Below are 18,370 nucleotides of genomic sequence, written 5' to 3'. Positions count from 1 at the left end.
GCCTACGTAAGCCTGCAGGGTTGCCACATCTTGCAAAGAAAACCAGTCTCATTACTTTATTGTCGCACCTCGTAAACCGCGAATGACGTCACAGTGGCCTGAGGAGCACTGACAAGAGACGTGCGCCACACGTGCACAAACCTACCGGCGACTTGTTGGCTCCCGGGCTTCGCTGTGCTGCCTTCCAGTGGCGAGAGAACACGTCTTGAAGCGGCTGGTTACGGTGTTTTGGCCCACAGGTGCGACGCCAGGGCAACACGTACAACTAAGTGTCCACGTAGTACTGGAGTGGTACACCAGTTAACAAGGCCTGCGTCAGAATAGGAACATGTACCATAGTTTATTTGCGAAATACCTAAGGCCAGCTACAGGAAACCAGAAGACATTTCGCCTTCGAGAACCAGTGCTGGGAGCACTGTACGTCAAGAGAAACGTAGACAGTCGGCTGGAGACTGTGACAGTGAAACGCGCGGGCTGGCTCGTCGCCCCGGGTCCCCACTTTGATGCCGCCACTTAACGCTCATCAATCGTCATCACCGTAATACGCTGCGGAACAGCTGGACTAATGGCAGTTTAATCTCCGCAATATCATCAGAATCGACCCACTTATAATACGACATCGTATCTCAGTCTACAAAATCAAAATCATTTCTCCCACCGACTTGCCAGTGGTGGAAATCTTTCTTTAAATATATGTGGAAGAAACACGTCGTTATTGCTTTCCACCGTCTTCCGTGAAAGATGAAGACACTAGTTAAATCACAACAGCTGCACTACACACTCAGCAGTTTAATAAATGTTTTTATTTATTTTATTTATTAGAGATCATGTTGTGTGCATTTAATAAAGAACTTGAGTGTAATCAAAGAAGTACAAGTTCAACCTCACAACTTCGTCTTTCGTTGTTTCTCTTGTCGATGGAAATGAGCGTTTAATTGAATAGAGCTGAGAAAAGGCAACATGTGGTCAGAATAAAGGCTCAGAGCATGTCGCGATACGTCAGGAAGTAAGGCAGAAGATACAGAATGTGCGTGACAGTCGAAGCTACCAGTTACAGCGAGCACCCTGCTATTAAGTTATCAGTCACCAGCAGATGACGGATTCTTTCATTTCACTATATTCGTACTCTTCCGCCTTGCCACTCATCAGTCATCACCGTATCATATCGGAACGCCTTCTGTAGTATGTCTGGCGTCATCCTGAAACCGGGCCTGCCCACGTGATAGTTTTGCGCGTTATGGGCTACTAACATGGAGATCCTAGGTCGGTTTGCTAGTAACTACCCGATATTCTGTGATGGAAAGTAATGGTACTGGGTAAACTTAGCCTCCTGAGGCTGAACAAGTACTAAGAATTCTTACGCTGTGGCTCACTAGGTCAATTCAAAGACGGACTGGCTTAATTATCGGAAAGGTCGGTTGGAAAAGCGTGGACAATTATACTCTATGCCCCCTATATCACCATCTATGAACTCGTCGGCTAAACTGAGACATTTCTGGAGGTTTACTACGAGTGGAGAGCTCTTGCATTTCGCACCCCTGGTGGGAGAGTGAATTTCTCGCAAATTTGGATAGACTGCATTAGATGCTTCTTGCATGTCGTCGCAATTTGAGAGATCTTGTGAATGAAATACGACTGTAAGAGATAGCTTATGGCGGAAGAAACTTTATTGCAAATTTATAGGCAAAACAGGAAGTGCAATTTCGATGAAAAAAGCGGCGAGACAAGAACCGAGAAACGAACAATAACTGTTACAAGTGATTGCAATGTCTAGTATTTAAACTGGGTGAATCAAACATTGAAGGAAGTGTGTCATGTAAAGTGATAAGTTACGCGTAGCGAAAAATATAATTCGCGTCACTGGAGTACAAACATTTCGAGAGAGAAGAACAGCGAACGATCGTCGAGAAGAGATCGTAGCAGAGGAAACGAGATAGCGACGTCCAACGTGGCAAAGCAAGCCGCTTAACCGGAGGAACCAACGCGTATAACTACTCAGCGTAGGACAGCAGCAGAGAAGGGGTGCGCCGGGGGCGCTCTAGCTGATGTCCGGAGTTCGACTCTTGGCGAGGCAGCGGAGCATTACTGTGTCCAGGAAAATAAACAATTTTCAAAGTAAGTTAAAGTGATACAATAGTGCTGTACATAGTTAACTTTACTTAGAAGCAGTAGGACAACTAAGAGGAAAATGAGCGAACCAAATATTAGAGAGAATATGCCTCAGGGGAGCTCTGACTTGACAGAGACGCATGATGTATTTTCGCTTGGAAAATCAAAAGGCCCTGTAGTCACTATGAATGATATCGTAGGCACCGAGGGGCAGGGAGTCACATTAAATAGTTACCACAGACAATGGTGCTGAGTTAGACACTCAGACAGTGGTTCAGAAAAGCATGACGACAGAAAATGAACCTAACAGAATTAATGATTCAGAAATATGCAAGCCATTTTTTCAGCTATCATAAGTAAACTAGAGGAAAGTGATAGGGAAAGTAAACAACTAAACAAAAAAATTGGAAACCAACAAAACATTCAGAAACTGGTACGGAAACTAACATGATGGACTGGCCTGCACAGAGTTCTGACCTGAATCCTATGGAACACGTTTGGGATATTTTGGTACGGCGACTTCGTGCTAGGACTCACCGAACGACATCGATACCTCTCCTCAGTGCAACACTCCGTGAAGACTGGCCTGCCATTCCCTAAGAAACCTTCCAGCACGTGACAGAACATATGCCTGCGAGAGTGGAAGCTGTCGTCAAAGCTAAGGGCGGGCCATCACCACAATGAATTCCAGTATTACCGATGGAGGGCGCCACGAACTTGTAACTCATTTTCAGCCAGGTGTCCGGATACTTTTGATAACATAGTGTATATATCCAGGTTCTGTCGGTCTTCGAACGCTGTGAAGACAGTTAAGAAAGATCCTGGAAGACTAAGTAGAGCCTTTGGCAATGTATGTTACAGAGTTTGAGGAGATACTGAATGAGCTTCCACATTCAACAAGAGAAATATCGCCCTATGAATTGTTGATGGGTAAAAGACCTGAAACCATGATCGAACGCTTAGTAAAATTCCCAGAAAATACTGACTTGATTTTGGAAGAACAGCAAAGGGAGAGTCTTGTAAGGCGACGCATAGCAAGTATGTAACACGTAGGGAATTCATTGTGGTTGATCTGGTACTAATAAGGGCTCATTTACGAAATTTTTGAAGGATCATATGTAGTCAGCAGGGTGCCACACCCTAATGTAGTGGAGTTGGCACGTCCAGAATCCTATATAGTAAGGGGCATATACAATGTAGTCGATGTTAAGAGACTGCGTGGTAATTACAGGGAAGCCTCCAAACTCTGAAGTGCCTGAATATCAGTTACCAGATGGAATATCTCTATAGTAAGATAATAGTATCCAGCCTAAAAGACACAAAAATGACCATAAAATACATTGTAAACAGCAGTTCTACTAAATTGCTGAGAGACAAAGTAGTTCTAAGCATTTTGAAATAACATGTCCATTTTGTGTGTTTGAATACAAAAGGCAGGGGTTGAATGACCCTCGAAGGGATATTATGTGCTGGCATATTTTGACTTCAGCAAGGCCATTAAAGAGATTGCACAGGCTGCAAGAGGCTAATGACATGTGCAGCGCACAGCTGGCAGCTGAGATAGACGAGCCAGGTAATTGCGCGACGAGGCCAGCGAAATGTAAGCAGAAACACATCACGACTGCGACAGGGAAAACACAGCAACTCTTTATGAACCAAAAATGTCAATAATTTAATACCGAGACTTCACAGTTGTTATTAAAGAAGCAAATTATGTAAAGAATAAAGTAATTAAAAGAGGATAACTTTCGAAGAAATAATGAAATTAAGTGACTGCACGTAACTTTAGAATTGTTTATACATAATAATTACTTTGAAAGAGTTATCTAATTCATGAAGGTAGTAGTTAATTAACAACTCTGAATTTTAGCCACTTTGGCAGAACCAATGTAGTTAGTTACAAGAACGCAGATACGCTACTATCAACAACATAGTGAACGCATTATTGTGGCCAAGATAGACATGAAGCCCACAACCATCACAGTAGTACTAGTTTAGCTCTGCAGATGAGGATGAGATTCAGAAAATGTGTGATGAAATAAAAGAAATCATTCAGATAGTTAAGGGAGCCGAAAATTTAATACTCATGTGGGACTGGAATTCGGTAGCAGGAAAAGGAAGAGATGGAAAAGCAGTAGGTGAATGTGGACTAGGGAAAGGGAATGAGAGAGGAAGTCGCCTGGTAGAATTTAGCACAGAGCATAATGTAATCATAGTAAACACTTGGTTTAAGAATCATGAGAGAAGGTTGTATAAGTGGAATAGACCCAGAGACACCGGAAGATTTCAGATAGATTATATAACGGTTAGACAGTGGTTTAGGACCAGATTTTACATTGTAAGACATTTAGCGGGGGGTGGGGATTTTCGCCACAATTTATTTGTTATTAACGCAGATTAAAACTGAAGAAACTGCAAAAAGGCAGGAATTTAAGGAGTTGGGGCCTGGATAAACTGAAAGAACCAGAGGTTGTAGAGGGTTTCAGAGGGCAACGATTTACAAGAAAGGGAGAAAGGAATACAACAGAAGAAGAATGGGTAGCTTTGAGAGATGAAACAGTGAAGAGAGCAGAGGATCAAGTAGGTAAAAAGACGAGGGCTAGTAGAAATCCTTGGTAACACAAAGAGATACTGAATGTAATCGATGAAAGGAGAAAATATTAAAATACATTAAATAATAAGGCAAAAGGCAATACAAATGTCTAAAAACTTAGATTGACAGGAAGTGGAAAATGGATAAGAAGAAATGGTTTGGGACATATGTAATGATGTAGAAGCATGTATCACAAGGGATAAGATAGATACTACCTACAGGAAAATTAAAGAACCTTTGGAGAAAAGAGAACCACCTGTATGAATATCAAGAGCTCAGATAGAAAACCAGACCTAAGCAAGGAAGGGAAAGATGAAAAGTGGAAGGAGTGTATAGAGCGTCTATACAAGGGCGATGTACTTGAGTGCAATATTATGGAAACGGAAGAGGACGTAGATGAAAATGAGATAGGTGATATGATACTGGTGAAGAATTTGACCGAGCACTGAAAGGCCTAAGTCAAAACAAGGCCCTGACAGTAGACAATATTCCATTAGAGCTACTAATAGCTTTGGGAGAGCCAGCCATAACAAAATTCTTCAGTCTGGCAAGCAAGATGTGTGAGAGAGGCGAAAACCCGCAGAGTTCAAGAAGAATATAGTAATACCAATTCCATACCAATGTCTGTTAATCCCTTACAAAAGAATGGAAAAACTTGTACAATACGACCTCGGGGAAGATCAGTTTGGATTCCGGAGAAATGAAGGACCGACCCTATGACTTCTTATAGAAGATAGGTTAAGGAAAGCAAACGTACGTTTCTAGCATTTGTAGACTTATAGAAAGCTTTTGACAATGTTGACTGGAATACTCTATTTCAAATTCTAAAGATCGCAGGGATAAAATGCAGGGAGTGAAAGGCTATTTACAATTTATACAGAAACAAGATGGAAGTTATAATAGTCGAGGGGCACGAAAGGGAAGCAATGGTTGAGAAGGGAGCGAGACAGGGTTGTGGTCTACTCCCGATGTTGTTCAGTCCGTATAATGAACAAGCAGTAAGGGAAACAAAAGGAAAATTTGGAGTACAAAATAAAGTCCAGAGAGAAGAAATATAAACTTTGAGATTTCCTGATGACATGCCATTTTTTGTCAGAGACCGCAACGGAGTTGGAAGAGCTGTTGAACCGATAGGACAGTATCTTGCGAGGAGGAATAAAATAAAAGTCAACAAAAGCAAAACGAGGATATTGGAATGTAGTCGAATTAAATCAGGTGATGCTGAGGTAATTAATTAGGAAATGAGATAAACGAGATTTGTTACTTGGGAAGAAAAATAATTGATGATGTTCAAAGTAGGGAGGATATAAAATGTAGACTGGGAGTGACTAGAAAAGCGTTTCTGAAAAAGAGAAATTTGTTAACATCGAGTACGGATTTGGTGTCTTTCCTTGTCTAATCTTTTGAAATCTGGTGCTACAGAAAAATGTTGACGATTAAATGGGTAGATCACGTAATTAATTAGGAGGCACTGTACAGAGTTGGGGTGAAGAGAAAGTTATGGTACAACCTGAACAAAAGAAGGGATCGATTGGAAGGACACATTCTCAGGCACTAACTGATGACCAATCTAGTACTGGAGGGAAGTGTTTGAAGTGAAAACCATAGAGCAGTCCAACAATTTCGGTGGGGAATAATAGTGCTTCTTCCCAAATAAGTGTGTGTCAGTGTAGTGTTTCTTCCCAAATAGGTGTGTGCCAGTGTAGTGCTTCTTCCCAAATGTGTGTGAGCCAGTGTATTGCTCCTTCCCAAATAAGTGTGTGCCAGTGTAGTGCTTCTTCCCAAATAAGTGTGTGTCAGTGTAATGCTTCTTCCCAAATAATTGTGTGTCAGGGTAGTGCTTCTTCCCAAATAATTGTGTGTCAGGTTAGTGCTTCTTCCCAAATAGGTGAGTGTCAGTGTAGTGCTTCTTCCCAAATAAGTGTGTGTCAGTGTAGTGCTACTTTCCAAATAGGTGTGTGTCAGTGTAGTGCTTCTTCCCAAATGGGTGTGTGTCAGTGTAGTGCTTCTTCCCAAATAGGTGTGAGCCAGTGTATTGCTCCTTCCCAAATAAGTGTGTGCCAGTGTAGTGCTTCTTCCCAAATAGGTGTGTGTCAGTCTAGCACTTCTTCCCAAACAAGTGTGTGTCAGTGTAGCGCTTCTTCCCAAACAAGTGTGTGTCAGTGTCGCGCTTCTTTGCAAACAAGTGTGTGTCAGTGTCGCGCTTATTCGCAAACAAGTGTGTGTCAGTGTAGTGCTTCTTAACAAATAGGTGTGTCAGTGTAGTGCTTCTTAACAAATAGGTGTGTCAGTGTAGTGCTTCTTCACAAATAGGTGTGTGTCAGTGTAGTGCTTCTTCCCAAATAGGTGTGTGTCAGTGTAGTGCTTCTTCCCAAATAGGTGTGTGTCAGTGTAGTGCTTCTTCCCAAATAGGTGTGTGTCAGTGTAGTGCTTCTTCCCAAATAGGTGTGTGTCAGTGTAGTGCTTCTTCCCAAATAAGTGTGTGTCAGTGTAGTGCTCTTTCCCAAATAAGTGTGTGTCAGTGTAGTGCTTCTTCCCAAATAGGTGTGTGTCAGTGTAGTGCTTCTTCCCAAATAGGTGTGTGTCAGTGTAGTGTTTCTTCCCAAATAGGTGTGTGTCAGTGTAGTGCTTCTTCCCAAATAGGTGTGTGTCAGTGTGGTGTTACTTCCCAAATAGGTGTGTGTCAGTGTGGTGCTTCTTCCCAAATAGGTGTGTGTCAGTGTGGTGCTTCTTCCCAAATAGGTGTGTGTCAGTGTAGTGCTTTTTCCCAAATAGGTGTGTGTCAGTGTAGTGCTTCTTCCCAAATAGGTGTGTGTCAGTGTAGTGCTTCTTATCAAATAGGTGTGTGTCAGTGTAGTGGCTTCTTCCCAAATAGGTGTGTGTCAGTGTAGTGCTTCTTCCCAAATAGGTGTGTGTCAGTGTAGTGCTTCTTCCCAAATAGGTGTGTGTCAGTGTAGTGCTTCTTCCCAAATAGGTGTGTGTCAGTGTAGTGCTTCTTCCCAAATAAGTGTGTGTCAGTGTAGTGCTTCTTCCCAAATAAGTGTGTGTCAGTGTAGTGCTTCTTCCCAAATAAGTGTGTTTAAGTGTTGAGCTTCATCGCAAATAGATTTGTGTCAGTGTCGTGCTTCTTCCTAAATAGGTGTGTGTAAGTGTCGTGCATCTTCGCAAACAAAAGTGTGTCAGTGTAGTGCTTCTTCCCGTATAGGTGTGTGTCAGTGTAGTGCTTCTTCCCAAATAGGTGTGTGTCAGTGTAGGGCTTCTTCCCAAATAGGTGTGTGTCAGTGTAGTGCTTCTACCCAAATACGTGTGTGTCAGTGTAGTGCTTCCTCCCAAATAAATGTGTGTAAGTGTCGAGCTTCTTCGCAAGTAAGTGTGAGTCAGTGTAGTGCTCCTTCCCAAATAAGTGTGTGTCAGTGTAGTGCTTCTTCCCAAATAAGTGTGTGTCTGTGTAGTGCTTCTTCCCAAATAGGTGTGTGTCTGTGTAGTGCTTCCTCCCAAATAGGTGTGTGTCTGTGTAGTGCTTCTTCCCAAATAAGTGAGTGTCAGTGTAGTGCTTCTTAACAAATAAGTGTGTGTCAGCGTAGTGCTTCTTCCCAAATAGGTGTGTGTCAGTGTAGTGCTTCTTCCCAAATAACTGTGTGTCAGTTTAGTGCTTCTTCCCAAATAAGTGTATGTCTGTGTAGTGCTTCTTCCCAAATAAGTGTGTGTCTGTGTAGTGCTTCTTCCCAAATAAGTGTGTGTCTGTGTAGTGCTTCTTCCCAAATAAGTATGTGTCTGTGTAGTGCTTCTTCCCAAATAGGTGTGTGTCTGTGTAGTGCTTCTTCCCAAATAGGTGTGTGTCTGTGTAGTGCTTCTTGCCAAATAGATGTGTGTCTGTGTCGTGCTTCTTCCCAAATAAGTGTGTGTCAGTGTAGTGCTTCTTCCCATATAAGTGTGTGTCAGTGTAGTGCTTCTTCCCAAATAAGTGTGAGTCAGTGTAGTGCTTCTTCACAAGTAAGAGTGTGTCATTGTAGTGCTTCTTCCCAAATAAGTGTGTGTTAGTGTAGGGCTTCTTCCCAAACAGGTGTGTGTCAGTGTAGTGCTTCTTCCCAAATAAGTGTGTGTCAGTGTAGTGCTTCTTCCCAAATAGGTGTGTGTCAGTGTAGTGCTTCTTTCCAAATAGGTGTGTGTCTGTGTAGTGCTACTTCCCAAATAGGTGTGTGTCTGTGTCGTGCTTCTTCCCAAATATGTGTGTGTAGTGTAGTGCTTCTTCCCAAATAAGTGTGTGTCAGTGTAGTGCTTCTTCCCAAATAAGTGTGTGTAAGTGTTGAGCTGCTTCACAAATAAGTGTGAGTCAGTGTAGTGCTTCTTCACAAATAAGTGTGTGCCAGTGTAGTGCTTCTTCCCAAATAAGTGAGTGTCAGTGTAGTGCTTCTTCCCAAATAAGTGTGTGTCTGTGTAGTGTTTCTTCCCAAATAGGTGTGTGTCTGTGTAGTGCTTCTTCCCAAATAGGTGTGTGTCTGTGTAGTGCTTCTTCCCAAATAGGTGTGTGTCTGTGTAGTGCTTCCTCCCAAATAGGTGTGTGTCTGTGTAGTGCATCTTACCAAATAAGTGACTGTCAGTGTAGTGCTTCTTCCCAAATAGGTGTGTGTCAGTGTAGTGCTTCTTCCCAAATAAGTGTGTGTCTGTGTAGTGCTTCTTCCCAAATAGGTGTGTGTCTGTGTAGTGCTTCTTCCCAAATAGGTGTGTGTCTGTGTAGTGCTTCCTCCCAAATAGGTGTGTGTCTGTGTAGTGCATCTTCCCAAATAAGTGAGTGTCAGTGTAGTGCTTCTTCCCAAATAGGTGTGTGTCTGTGTAGTGCTTCTTCCCAAATAGGTGTGTGTCTGTGTAGTGCTACTTCCCAAATAGGTGTGTGTCTGTGTCATGCTTCTTACCAAATATGTGTGTGTCAGTGTAGTGCTTCTTCCCAAATAAGTGTGTGTAAGTGTTGAGCTTCTTCGCAAATAAGTGTGTGTCAGTGTAGTGCTTCTTCCCAAATAGGTGTGTGTCTGTGTAGTGCTACTTCCCAAATATGTGTGTGTCAGTGTAGTGCTTCTTCCCAAATAAGTGTGTGTCAGTGTTGTGCTTCTTCCCAAATAAGTGTGTGTAAGTGTTGTGCTTCTTCGCAAATAAGTGTGAGTCAGTGTAGTGCTTCTTTACAAATAAGTGTGTGTACGTGTTGAGCTTCTTCGCAAATAAGTGTGAGTCAGTGTAGTGCTTGTTCAAAATAAGTGTGTGCCAGTGTAGTGCTTCTTCCCAAATAAGTGTGTGTCAGTGTAGTGCTTCTTCCCAAATAAGTGTGTGTCTGTGTAGTGTTTCTTCCCAAATAGGTGTGTGTCTGTGTAGTACTTCTTCCCAAGTAGGTGTGTGTCTGTGTAGTGCTTCTTACCAAATAGGTGTGTGTCTGTGTAGTGCTTCCTCCAAAATAGGTGTGTGTCTGTGTAGTGTTTGTTCCCAAATAAGTGAGTGTCAGTGTAGTGCTTCTTCCCAAATAGGTGTGTGTCAGTGTAGTGTTTCTTCCCAAATAAGTGTGTGTCTGTGTAGTGCTTCTTCCTAAATAGGTGAGTGTCAGTGTAGTGCTTCTTCCCAAATAGGTGTGTGTCAGTGTAGTGCTTCTTCCCAAATAGGTGTGTGTCAGTGTAGTGCTTCTTCCCAAATACGTGTGTGTCAGTGTAGTGCTTCTTCCCAAATACGTGTGTGTCAGTGTAGTGCTTCTTACCAAATACGTGTGTGTCAGTGTAGTGCTTCTTAGCAAATAAGTGTGTGTCTGTGTACTGCTTCTTCCCAAACAACTGTGCGTCAGTGCAGTGCTTCTTCCCAAATAAGTGTGTTTATGTGTCGAGCTTCTCCGCAAATAGATTTGTGTCAGTGTCGTGCTTCTTCCCAAATGGGTGTGTGTGTCAGTGTAGTGCTTCTTTCCAAATAAGTGTGTGTCAGTGTAGTGCTTCTTCCCAAATAAGTGTGTGTAAGTGTTGAGCTTCTTCGCAAATAAGTGTGAGTCAGTGTAGTGCTTCTTCACAAATAAGTGTGTGTCAGTGTAGTGCTTCTTCCCAAATAAGTGTGTGTCAGTGTAGTGCTTCTTCCCAAATAAGTGTGTATCTGTGTAGTGCTTCTTCCCAAATAGGTGTGTGTCTGTGTAGTGCTTCTTCCCAAATATGTGTGTGTAGTGTAGTGCTTCTTCCCAAATAAGAGTGTGTAGGTGTTGAGCTTCTTCGCAAATAAGTGTGAGTCAGTGTAGTGCTTCTTCACAAATAAGTGTGTGTCAGTGTAGTGCTTCTTCCCAAATAAGTGTGTGTCAGTGTAGTGCTTCTTCCCAAATAAGTGTGTGTCAGTGTAGTGCTTCTTCCCAAATAAGTGCGTGTCTGTGTAGTGCTTCTTCCCAAATAAGTGCGTGTCTGTGTAGTGCTTCTTCCCAAATAGGTGTGTGTCTGTGTAGTGCTTCTTCCCAAATAGGTGTGCGTCTGTGTAGTGCTTCTTCCTAAATAGGTGTGTGTCTGTGTAGTGCTTCTTCCCAAATAGGTGTGTGTCTGTGTAGTGCTTCTTCCCAAATACGTGTGTGTCAGTGTAGTGCTTCTTCCCAAATACGTGTGTGTCAGTGTAGTGCTTCTTCCCAAATAAGTGTGATTCAGTGTAGTGCTACTTCCCAAATATGTGTGTGTCAGTGTAGTGCTTCTTCCCAAATAAGTGTGTGTCAGTGTTGTGCTTCTTCCCAAATAAGTGTGTGTAAGTGTTGTGCTTCTTCGCAAATAAGTGTGAGTCAGTGTAGTGCTTCTTTACAAATAAGTGTGTGTACGTGTTGAGCTTCTTCGCAAATAAGTGTGAGTCAGTGTAGTGCTTGTTCAAAATAAGTGTGTGCCAGTGTAGTGCTTCTTCCCAAATAAGTGTGTGTCAGTGTAGTGCTTCTTCCCAAATAAGTGTGTGTCTGTGTAGTGTTTCTTCCCAAATAGGTGTGTGTCTGTGTAGTACTTCTTCCCAAGTAGGTGTGTGTCTGTGTAGTGCTTCTTACCAAATAGGTGTGTGTCTGTGTAGTGCTTCCTCCAAAATAGATGTGTGTCTGTGTAGTGTTTGTTCCCAAATAAGTGAGTGTCAGTGTAGTGCTTCTTCCCAAATAGGTGTGTGTCAGTGTAGTGTTTCTTCCCAAATAAGTGTGTGTCTGTGTAGTGCTTCTTCCTAAATAGGTGAGTGTCTGTGTAGTGCTTCTTCCCAAATAGGTGTGTGTCAGTGTAGTGCTTCTTCCCAAATAGCTGTGTGTCAGTGTAGTGCTTCTTCCCAAATACGTGTGTGTCAGTGTAGTGCTTCTTCCCAAATACGTGTGTGTCAGTGTAGTGCTTCTTACCAAATACGTGTGTGTCAGTGTAGTGCTTCTTAGCAAATAAGTGTGTGTCTGTGTACTGCTTCTTCCCAAACAACTGTGCGTCAGTGTAGTGCTTCTTCCCAAATAAGTGTGTTTATGTGTCGAGCTTCTCCGCAAATAGATTTGTGTCAGTGTCGTGCTTCTTCCCAAATAGGTGTGTGTCAGTGTAGTGCTTCTTTCCAAATAAGTGTGTGTCAGTGTAGTGCTTCTTCCCAAATAAGTGTGTGTAAGTGTTGAGCTTCTTCGCAAATAAGTGTGAGTCAGTGTAGTGCTTCTTCACAAATAAGTGTGTGTCAGTGTAGTGCTTCTTCCCAAATAAGTGTGTGTCTGTGTAGTGCTTCTTCCCAAATAGGTGTGTGTCTGTGTAGTGCATCTTCCCAAATAAGTGAGTGTCAGTGTAGTGCTTCTTCCCAAATAGGTGTGTGTCAGTGTAGTGCTTCTTCCCAAATAAGTGTGTGTCTGTGTAGTGCTTCTTCCCAAATAGGTGTGTGTCTGTGTAGTGCTTCCTCCCAAATAGGTGTGTGTCTGTGTAGTGCATCTTCCCAAATAAGTGAGTGTCAGTGTAGTGCTTCTTCCCAAATAGGTGTGTGTCTCTGTAGTGCTTCTCCCAAATAGGTGTGTGTCTGTGTAGTGCTACTTCCCAAATAGGTGTGTGTCTGTGTAGTGCTACTTCCCAAATAGGTGTGTGTCTGTGTCGTGCTTCTTACCAAATATGTGTGTGTCAGTGTAGTGCTTCTTCCCAAATAGGTGTGTGTCAGTGTAGTGCTTCTTCGCAAATAAGTGTGTGTCAGTGTAGTGCTTCTTCCCAAATAGGTGTGTGTCTGTGTAGTGCTACTTCGCAAATAAGTGTGTGTAAGTGTTGAGCTTCTTCGCAAATAAGTGTGAGTCAGTGTAGTGCTTCTTCACAAATAAGTGTGTGTCAGTGTAGTGCTTCTTCCCAAATAAGTGTGTATCTGTGTAGTTCTTCTTCCCAAATAGGTGTGTGTCTGTGTAGTGCTTCTTCCCAACTATGTGTGTGTAGTGTAGCGCTTCTTCCCAAATAAGAGTGTGTAGGTGTTGAGCTCCTTCGCAAATAAGTGTGAGTCAGTGTAGTGCTTCTTCCCAAATATGTGTGTCTAGTGTAGTGCTTCTTCCCAAATAAGTGTGTGTCAGTGTAGTGCTTCTTCCCAAATAAGAGTGTGTAAGTGTTGAGCTTCTTCGCAAATAAGTGTGAGTCAGTGTAGTGCTTCCTCCCAAATAGGTGTGTGTCTGTGTAATGCTTCTTCCCAAATAAGTGAGCGTCAGTGTAGTGCTTCTTCCAAAATAAGTGAGTGTCAGTGTAGTGATTCTTCCCAAATAAGTGTGTGTCGGTGTAGTGCTTCTTCCCAAATAGGTGTGTGTCAGTGTAGTGCTTCTTCCCAAATACCTGTGTGTCAGTGTAGTGCTCTTCCCAAATGAGTGTGTGTCTGTGTAGTGCTACTTCCCAAATAAGTGTGTGTCTGTGTAGTGCTTCTTCCCAAATAGGTGTGTGTCTGTGTACTGTTTCTTCCCAAATAGATGTGTGTCTGTGTCGTGCTTCTTCACAAATAAGTGTGTGTCAGTGTAGTGCTTCTTGCCAAATAAGTGTGTGTCAGTGTAGTGCTTCTTTCCAAATAAGTGTGTGTAAGTGTCGAGCTTCATCGCAAATAAGTTTGAGTCAGTGTAGTGCTTCTTCCCAAATAAGTGTGTGTCAGTGTAGTGCTTTTTCCAGAATAAGTGTGTGTCAGTGTAGTGCTTCTTCCCAAATAAGTGTGTGTCAGTGTAGTGCTTCTTCCCAAGTAAGTGCGTGTCTGTGTACTGCTTCTTCCCAAATAAGTGTGTGTCTGTGTAGTGCTTATTCCCAAATAGGTGTGTGTCTGTGTAGTGCTTATTCCCAAATAGGTGTGTGTCTGTGTAGTGTTTCTTCACAAATAGGTGTGTGTCTGTGTCGTGCTTCTTCCCAAATAAGTGTGTGTCAGTGTAGTGCTTCTTCCCAAATAAGTGTGTGTCAGTGTAGTGCTTCTTCCCAAATAAGTGTGTGTCAGTGTAGTGCTTCTTCCCAAATAAATGTGTGTCAGTGTAGTGCTTCTTATCAAATAAGTGTGTGTAAGTGTCAAGCTTCTTCGCAAATAAGTGTGAGTCAGTGCAGTGCTTCTTCCCAAATAAGTGTGAGTCAGTGTAGTGCTTCTTCCCAAATAAGTGTGTGTAAGTGTCGAGCTTCTTCGCAAATAAGTGTGAGTCAGTGTAGTGCTTCTTCCCAAATAAGTGTGTGTCAGTGTAGTGCTTCTTCCCAAATTGGTGTGTGTCTGTGTAGTGCTTCTTCCCAAATAGGTGTGTGTCTGTGTAGTGCTTCTTCCCAAATAGGTGTGTGTCTGTGTAGTGCTTCTTCCCAAATAGGTGTGTGTCTATGTAGTGCTTCTTCCCAAATAGGTGTGTGTCTGTGTAGTGCTTATTCCCAAATAGGTGTATGTCAGTGTAGTGCTTCTTCCCAAATAGGTGTGTGTCTGTGTAGTGCTTCTTCCGAAATAGGTGTGTGCCTGTTTAGTGCTTCTTCCCAAATAGGTGTGTGTCAGTGTAGTGCTTCTTCCCAAATAGGTGTGTGTCTGTGTAGTGCTTCTTCCCAAATAAGTGTGTGTCTGTGTAGTGCTTCTTCCCAAATATGTGTGTGTCAGTATAGTGCTTCTTCCCAAATAGGTGTTTGTCAGTGTAGTCCTTCTTCCCAAATAAGTGTGTGTCCGTGTAGTGCTTCTTCCCAAATAGGTGTGTGTCAGTGTAGTGCTTCTTCCCAAATAGGTGTGTGTCTGTGTAGTGCTTCTTCCCAAATAGGTGTGTGTCTGTGTAGTGCTTCTTCCCAAATAGGTGTGTGTCTGTGTCGTGCTTCTTCCCAAATAGGTGTGTGTCAGTGTAGTACTTCTTCCCAAATAAGTGTGTGTCATTGTAGTGCTTCTTCCCAAATAAGTGTGTGTAAGTGTCGAGCTTCTTCCCAAATAAGTGTGTGTCTGTGTAGTGCTTCTTCCCAAATTGGTGTGTGTCTGTGTAGTGCTTATTCCCAAATAGGTGTGTGTCAGTGTAGTGCTTCTTCCCAAATAAGTGTGTGTCAGTGTAGTGCTTCTTCCCAAATAGGTGTGTGTCAGTATAGTGCTTCTTCCCAAATAGGTGTGTGCCTGTTTAGTGCTTCTTCCCAAATAGGTGTGTGTCAGTATAGTGCTTCTTCCCAAATAGGTGTTTTTCAGTGTAGTCCTTCTTCCCAAATAAGTGTGTGTCCGTGTAGTGCTTCTTCGCATATAGGTGTGTGTCAGTGTAGTGCTTCTTCACAAATAGGTGTGTGTCAGTGTGGTGCTTCTTCCCAAATAGGTGTGTGTCAGTGTAGTGCTTCTTCTAAAATAGGTGTGTGTGTGTGTAGTGCTTCTTCCCAAATAGTTGTGTGTCAGTGTAGTGCGTCTTCCCAAATAGCTGTGTGTCAGTGTAGTGCTTCTTCCCAAATAGCTGTGTGTCAGTGTAGTGCTTCTTCCCAAATAGGTGTGTGTCAGTGTAGTGCTTCTTTTCAAACAGGTGTGTGTCTATGTAATGCTTCTTCCCAAATAGGTGTGTGTCTGTGTAGTGCTTCTTCACAAATAGGTGTGTGTCAGTGTTTGTGCTTCATCCCAAATAAGTGTGTGTCTGTGTAGTGCTTCTTCCCAAATAGGTGTGTGTCAGTGTAGTGCTTCTTCCCAAATAGGTGTGTGTCTGTGTAGTGCTTCTTTTCAAATAGGTGTGTGTCTATGTAATGCTTCTTCCCAAATAGGTGCGTGTCTGTGTAGCGCTTCTTCCCAAATAGGTGTGTGTCAGTGTAGTGCTTCTTCCCAAATAAGTGTGTGTCTTTGTTGTGTTTCTTCCCAAATAGGTGTGTGTCAGTGTAGTGCTTCTTCCCAAATAGGTGTGTGCCTATGTAGTGCTTCTTCCCAAATAGGTGTGTGTCAGTGTAGTGCTTCTTCCCAAATAAGTGTGTGTAAGTGTCGAGCTTCTTCGCAAATAAGTATGAGTCAGTGTAGTTCTTCTTCCCAAATAAGTGTGAGTCAGTGTAGTGATTCTTCACAAATATGTGTGTGTCAGTGTAGTGCTTCTTCCAAAATAAGTGTGTGTCAGTGTAGTGCTTCTTCCCAAATAAGTGTGTGTAAGTGTGGAGCTTCTTCGCAAATAGGTGTGTGTCAGTGTCGTGATTCTTCCCAAATAGGTGTGTGTCAGTGTAGTGCTTCATCATAAGTAAGTGTGTGTCAGTATAGTGCTTCTTCCCAAATACGTGTGTGTCAGTGTAGTGCTTCTTCCCAAATAAGTGTTAGTCAGTGTAGTGCTTCTTCCCAAATAAGTGTGTGTAAGTGTCGAGCTTCTTCGCAAATAAGTGTGAGTCAGTGTAGTGCTTCTTCCCAAATAAGTGTGTGTCAGTGTAGTGCTTCTTCCCAAATAAGTGTGTGTCAGTGTAGTGCTTCTTCCCAAATAAGTGTGTGTCAGTGTAGTGCTTCTTCCCAAATAAGTGTGTGTCTGTGTAGTGCTTCTTCCCAAATAGGTGTGTGTCTGTGTAGTGTTTCTTCCCAAACAAGTGTGTGTCAGTGTAGTGCTTCTTCCCAAATACGTGTGTGTCAGTGTAGTGCTTCTTCCCAAATAAGTGTGTGTCCGTGTAGTGCTTCTTCCCAAATATGTGTATGTCAGTGTAGTGCTTCTTCCCAAATAGGTGTGTGTCTGTGTAGTGCTTCTTCCGAAATAGGTGTGTGCCTGTTTAGTGCTTCTTCCCAAATAGGTGTGTGTCAGTGTAGTGCTTCTTCCCAAATAGGTGTGTGTCTGTGTAGTGCTTCTTCCCAAATAAGTGTGTGTCTGTGTAGTGCTTCTTCCCAAATATGTGTGTGTCAGTATAGTGCTTCTTCCCTAATAGGTGTTTGTCAGTGTAGTCCTTCTTCCCAAATAAGTGTGTGTCCGTGTAGTGCTTCTTCCCAAATAGGTGTGTGTCAGTGTAGTGCTTCTTCCCAAATAGGTGTGTGTCTGTGTAGTGCTTCTTCCCAAATAGGTGTGTGTCTGTGTAGTGCTTCTTCCCAAATAAGTGTGTGTCTGTGTCGTGCTTCTTCCCAAATAGGTGTGTGTCAGTGTAGTACTTCTTCCCAAATAAGTGTGTGTCATTGTAGTGCTTCTTCCCAAATAAGTGTGTGTAAGTGTCGAGCTTCTTCCCAAATAAGTGTGTGTCTGTGTAGTGCTTCTTCCCAAATAGGTGTGTGTCAGTATAGTGCTTCTTCCCAAATAGGTGTGTGTCTGTGTAGTGCTTCTTCCCAAATAGGTGTGTGTCTGTGTAGTGCTTATTCCCAAATAGGTGTATGTCAGTGTAGTGCTTCTTCCCAAATAGGTGTGTGTCTGTGTAGTGCTTCTTCCCAAATAGGTGTGTGCCTGTTTAGTGCTTCTTCCCAAATAGGTGTGTGTCAGTATAGTGTTTCTTCCCAAATAGGTGTTTGTCAGTGTAGTCCTTCTTCCCAAATAAGTGTGTGTGTCCGTGTAGTGCTTCTTCCCAAATAGGTGTGTGTCAGTGTAGTGCTTCTTCCCAAATAGGTGTGTGTCTGTGTAGTGCTTCTTCCCAAATAGGTGTGTGTCTGTGTAGTGCTTCTTCCCAAATAGGTGTGTGTCTGTGTCGTGCTTCTTCCCAAATAGGTGTGTGTCAGTGTAGTACTTCTTCCCAAATATGTGTGTGTCATTGTAGTGCTTCTTCCCAAATAAGTGTATGTTAGTGTCGAGCTTCTTCCCAAATAAGTGTGTGTCTGTGTAGTGCTTCTTCCCAAATAGGTGTGTGTCTGTGTAGTGCTTATTCCCAAATAGGTGTGTGTCAGTGTAGTGCTTCTTCCCAAATACGTGTGTCTCAGTGTAGTGCTTCTTCCCAAATAGGTGTGTGTCAGTATAGTGCTTCTTCCCAAATAGGTGTGTGTCTGTGTAGTGCTTATTCCCAAATAGGTGTGTGTCAGTGTATTGCTTCTTAACAAATAGGTGTGTGTCTGTGTAGTGCTCCTTCCCAAATAGGTGTGTGTCTGTGTAGTGCTTCTTCCCAAATAGGTGTGTGTCTGTGTAGTGCTTCTTCCCAAATAGGTGTGTGTCTGTGTAGTGCTTCTTCCCAAATAGGTGTGTGTCTGTGTAGTGCTTCTTCCCAAATAAGTGTGTGTCAGTGTAGTGCTTCTTCCCAAGTAAGTGTGTGTCAGTGTAGTGCTTCTCCCCAGATAATTGTGTGTAAGTGTCGAGCTTCTTCGCAAATAGGTGTGTGTCAGTGTCGTGCTTCTTCCCAAATAAGTGTG

At 42.8% G+C, this 18,370-nt stretch overlaps 1 protein-coding gene across 1 annotated transcript; it reads left to right on the top strand.

Moving 5' to 3' along the window:
- The first annotated feature begins 10,637 nt into the window (after positions 1–10,637).
- Positions 10,638–18,101, top strand: LOC126354135 (integrin beta-7-like). The gene is made up of 4 exons (XM_050003532.1): positions 10,638–10,919; positions 13,128–13,973; positions 14,535–15,095; positions 18,085–18,101. Exons 2-4 carry the CDS (start codon positions 13,508–13,510, stop codon positions 18,099–18,101), a joined length of 1,044 nt encoding a protein of 347 aa, XP_049859489.1. The 5' UTR covers positions 10,638–10,919; positions 13,128–13,507.
- Positions 18,102–18,370: the final 269 nt, after the last annotated feature.

The sequence above is a fragment of the Schistocerca gregaria genome, chromosome 3, assembly GCF_023897955.1.
Source record: "Schistocerca gregaria isolate iqSchGreg1 chromosome 3, iqSchGreg1.2, whole genome shotgun sequence".
In the NCBI taxonomy this organism is placed as follows: domain Eukaryota; kingdom Metazoa; phylum Arthropoda; class Insecta; order Orthoptera; family Acrididae; genus Schistocerca; species Schistocerca gregaria.
The sequence above is the reverse complement of the archived record's forward strand: the minus strand, read 5'-3'. Positions and strand labels throughout refer to the sequence as shown.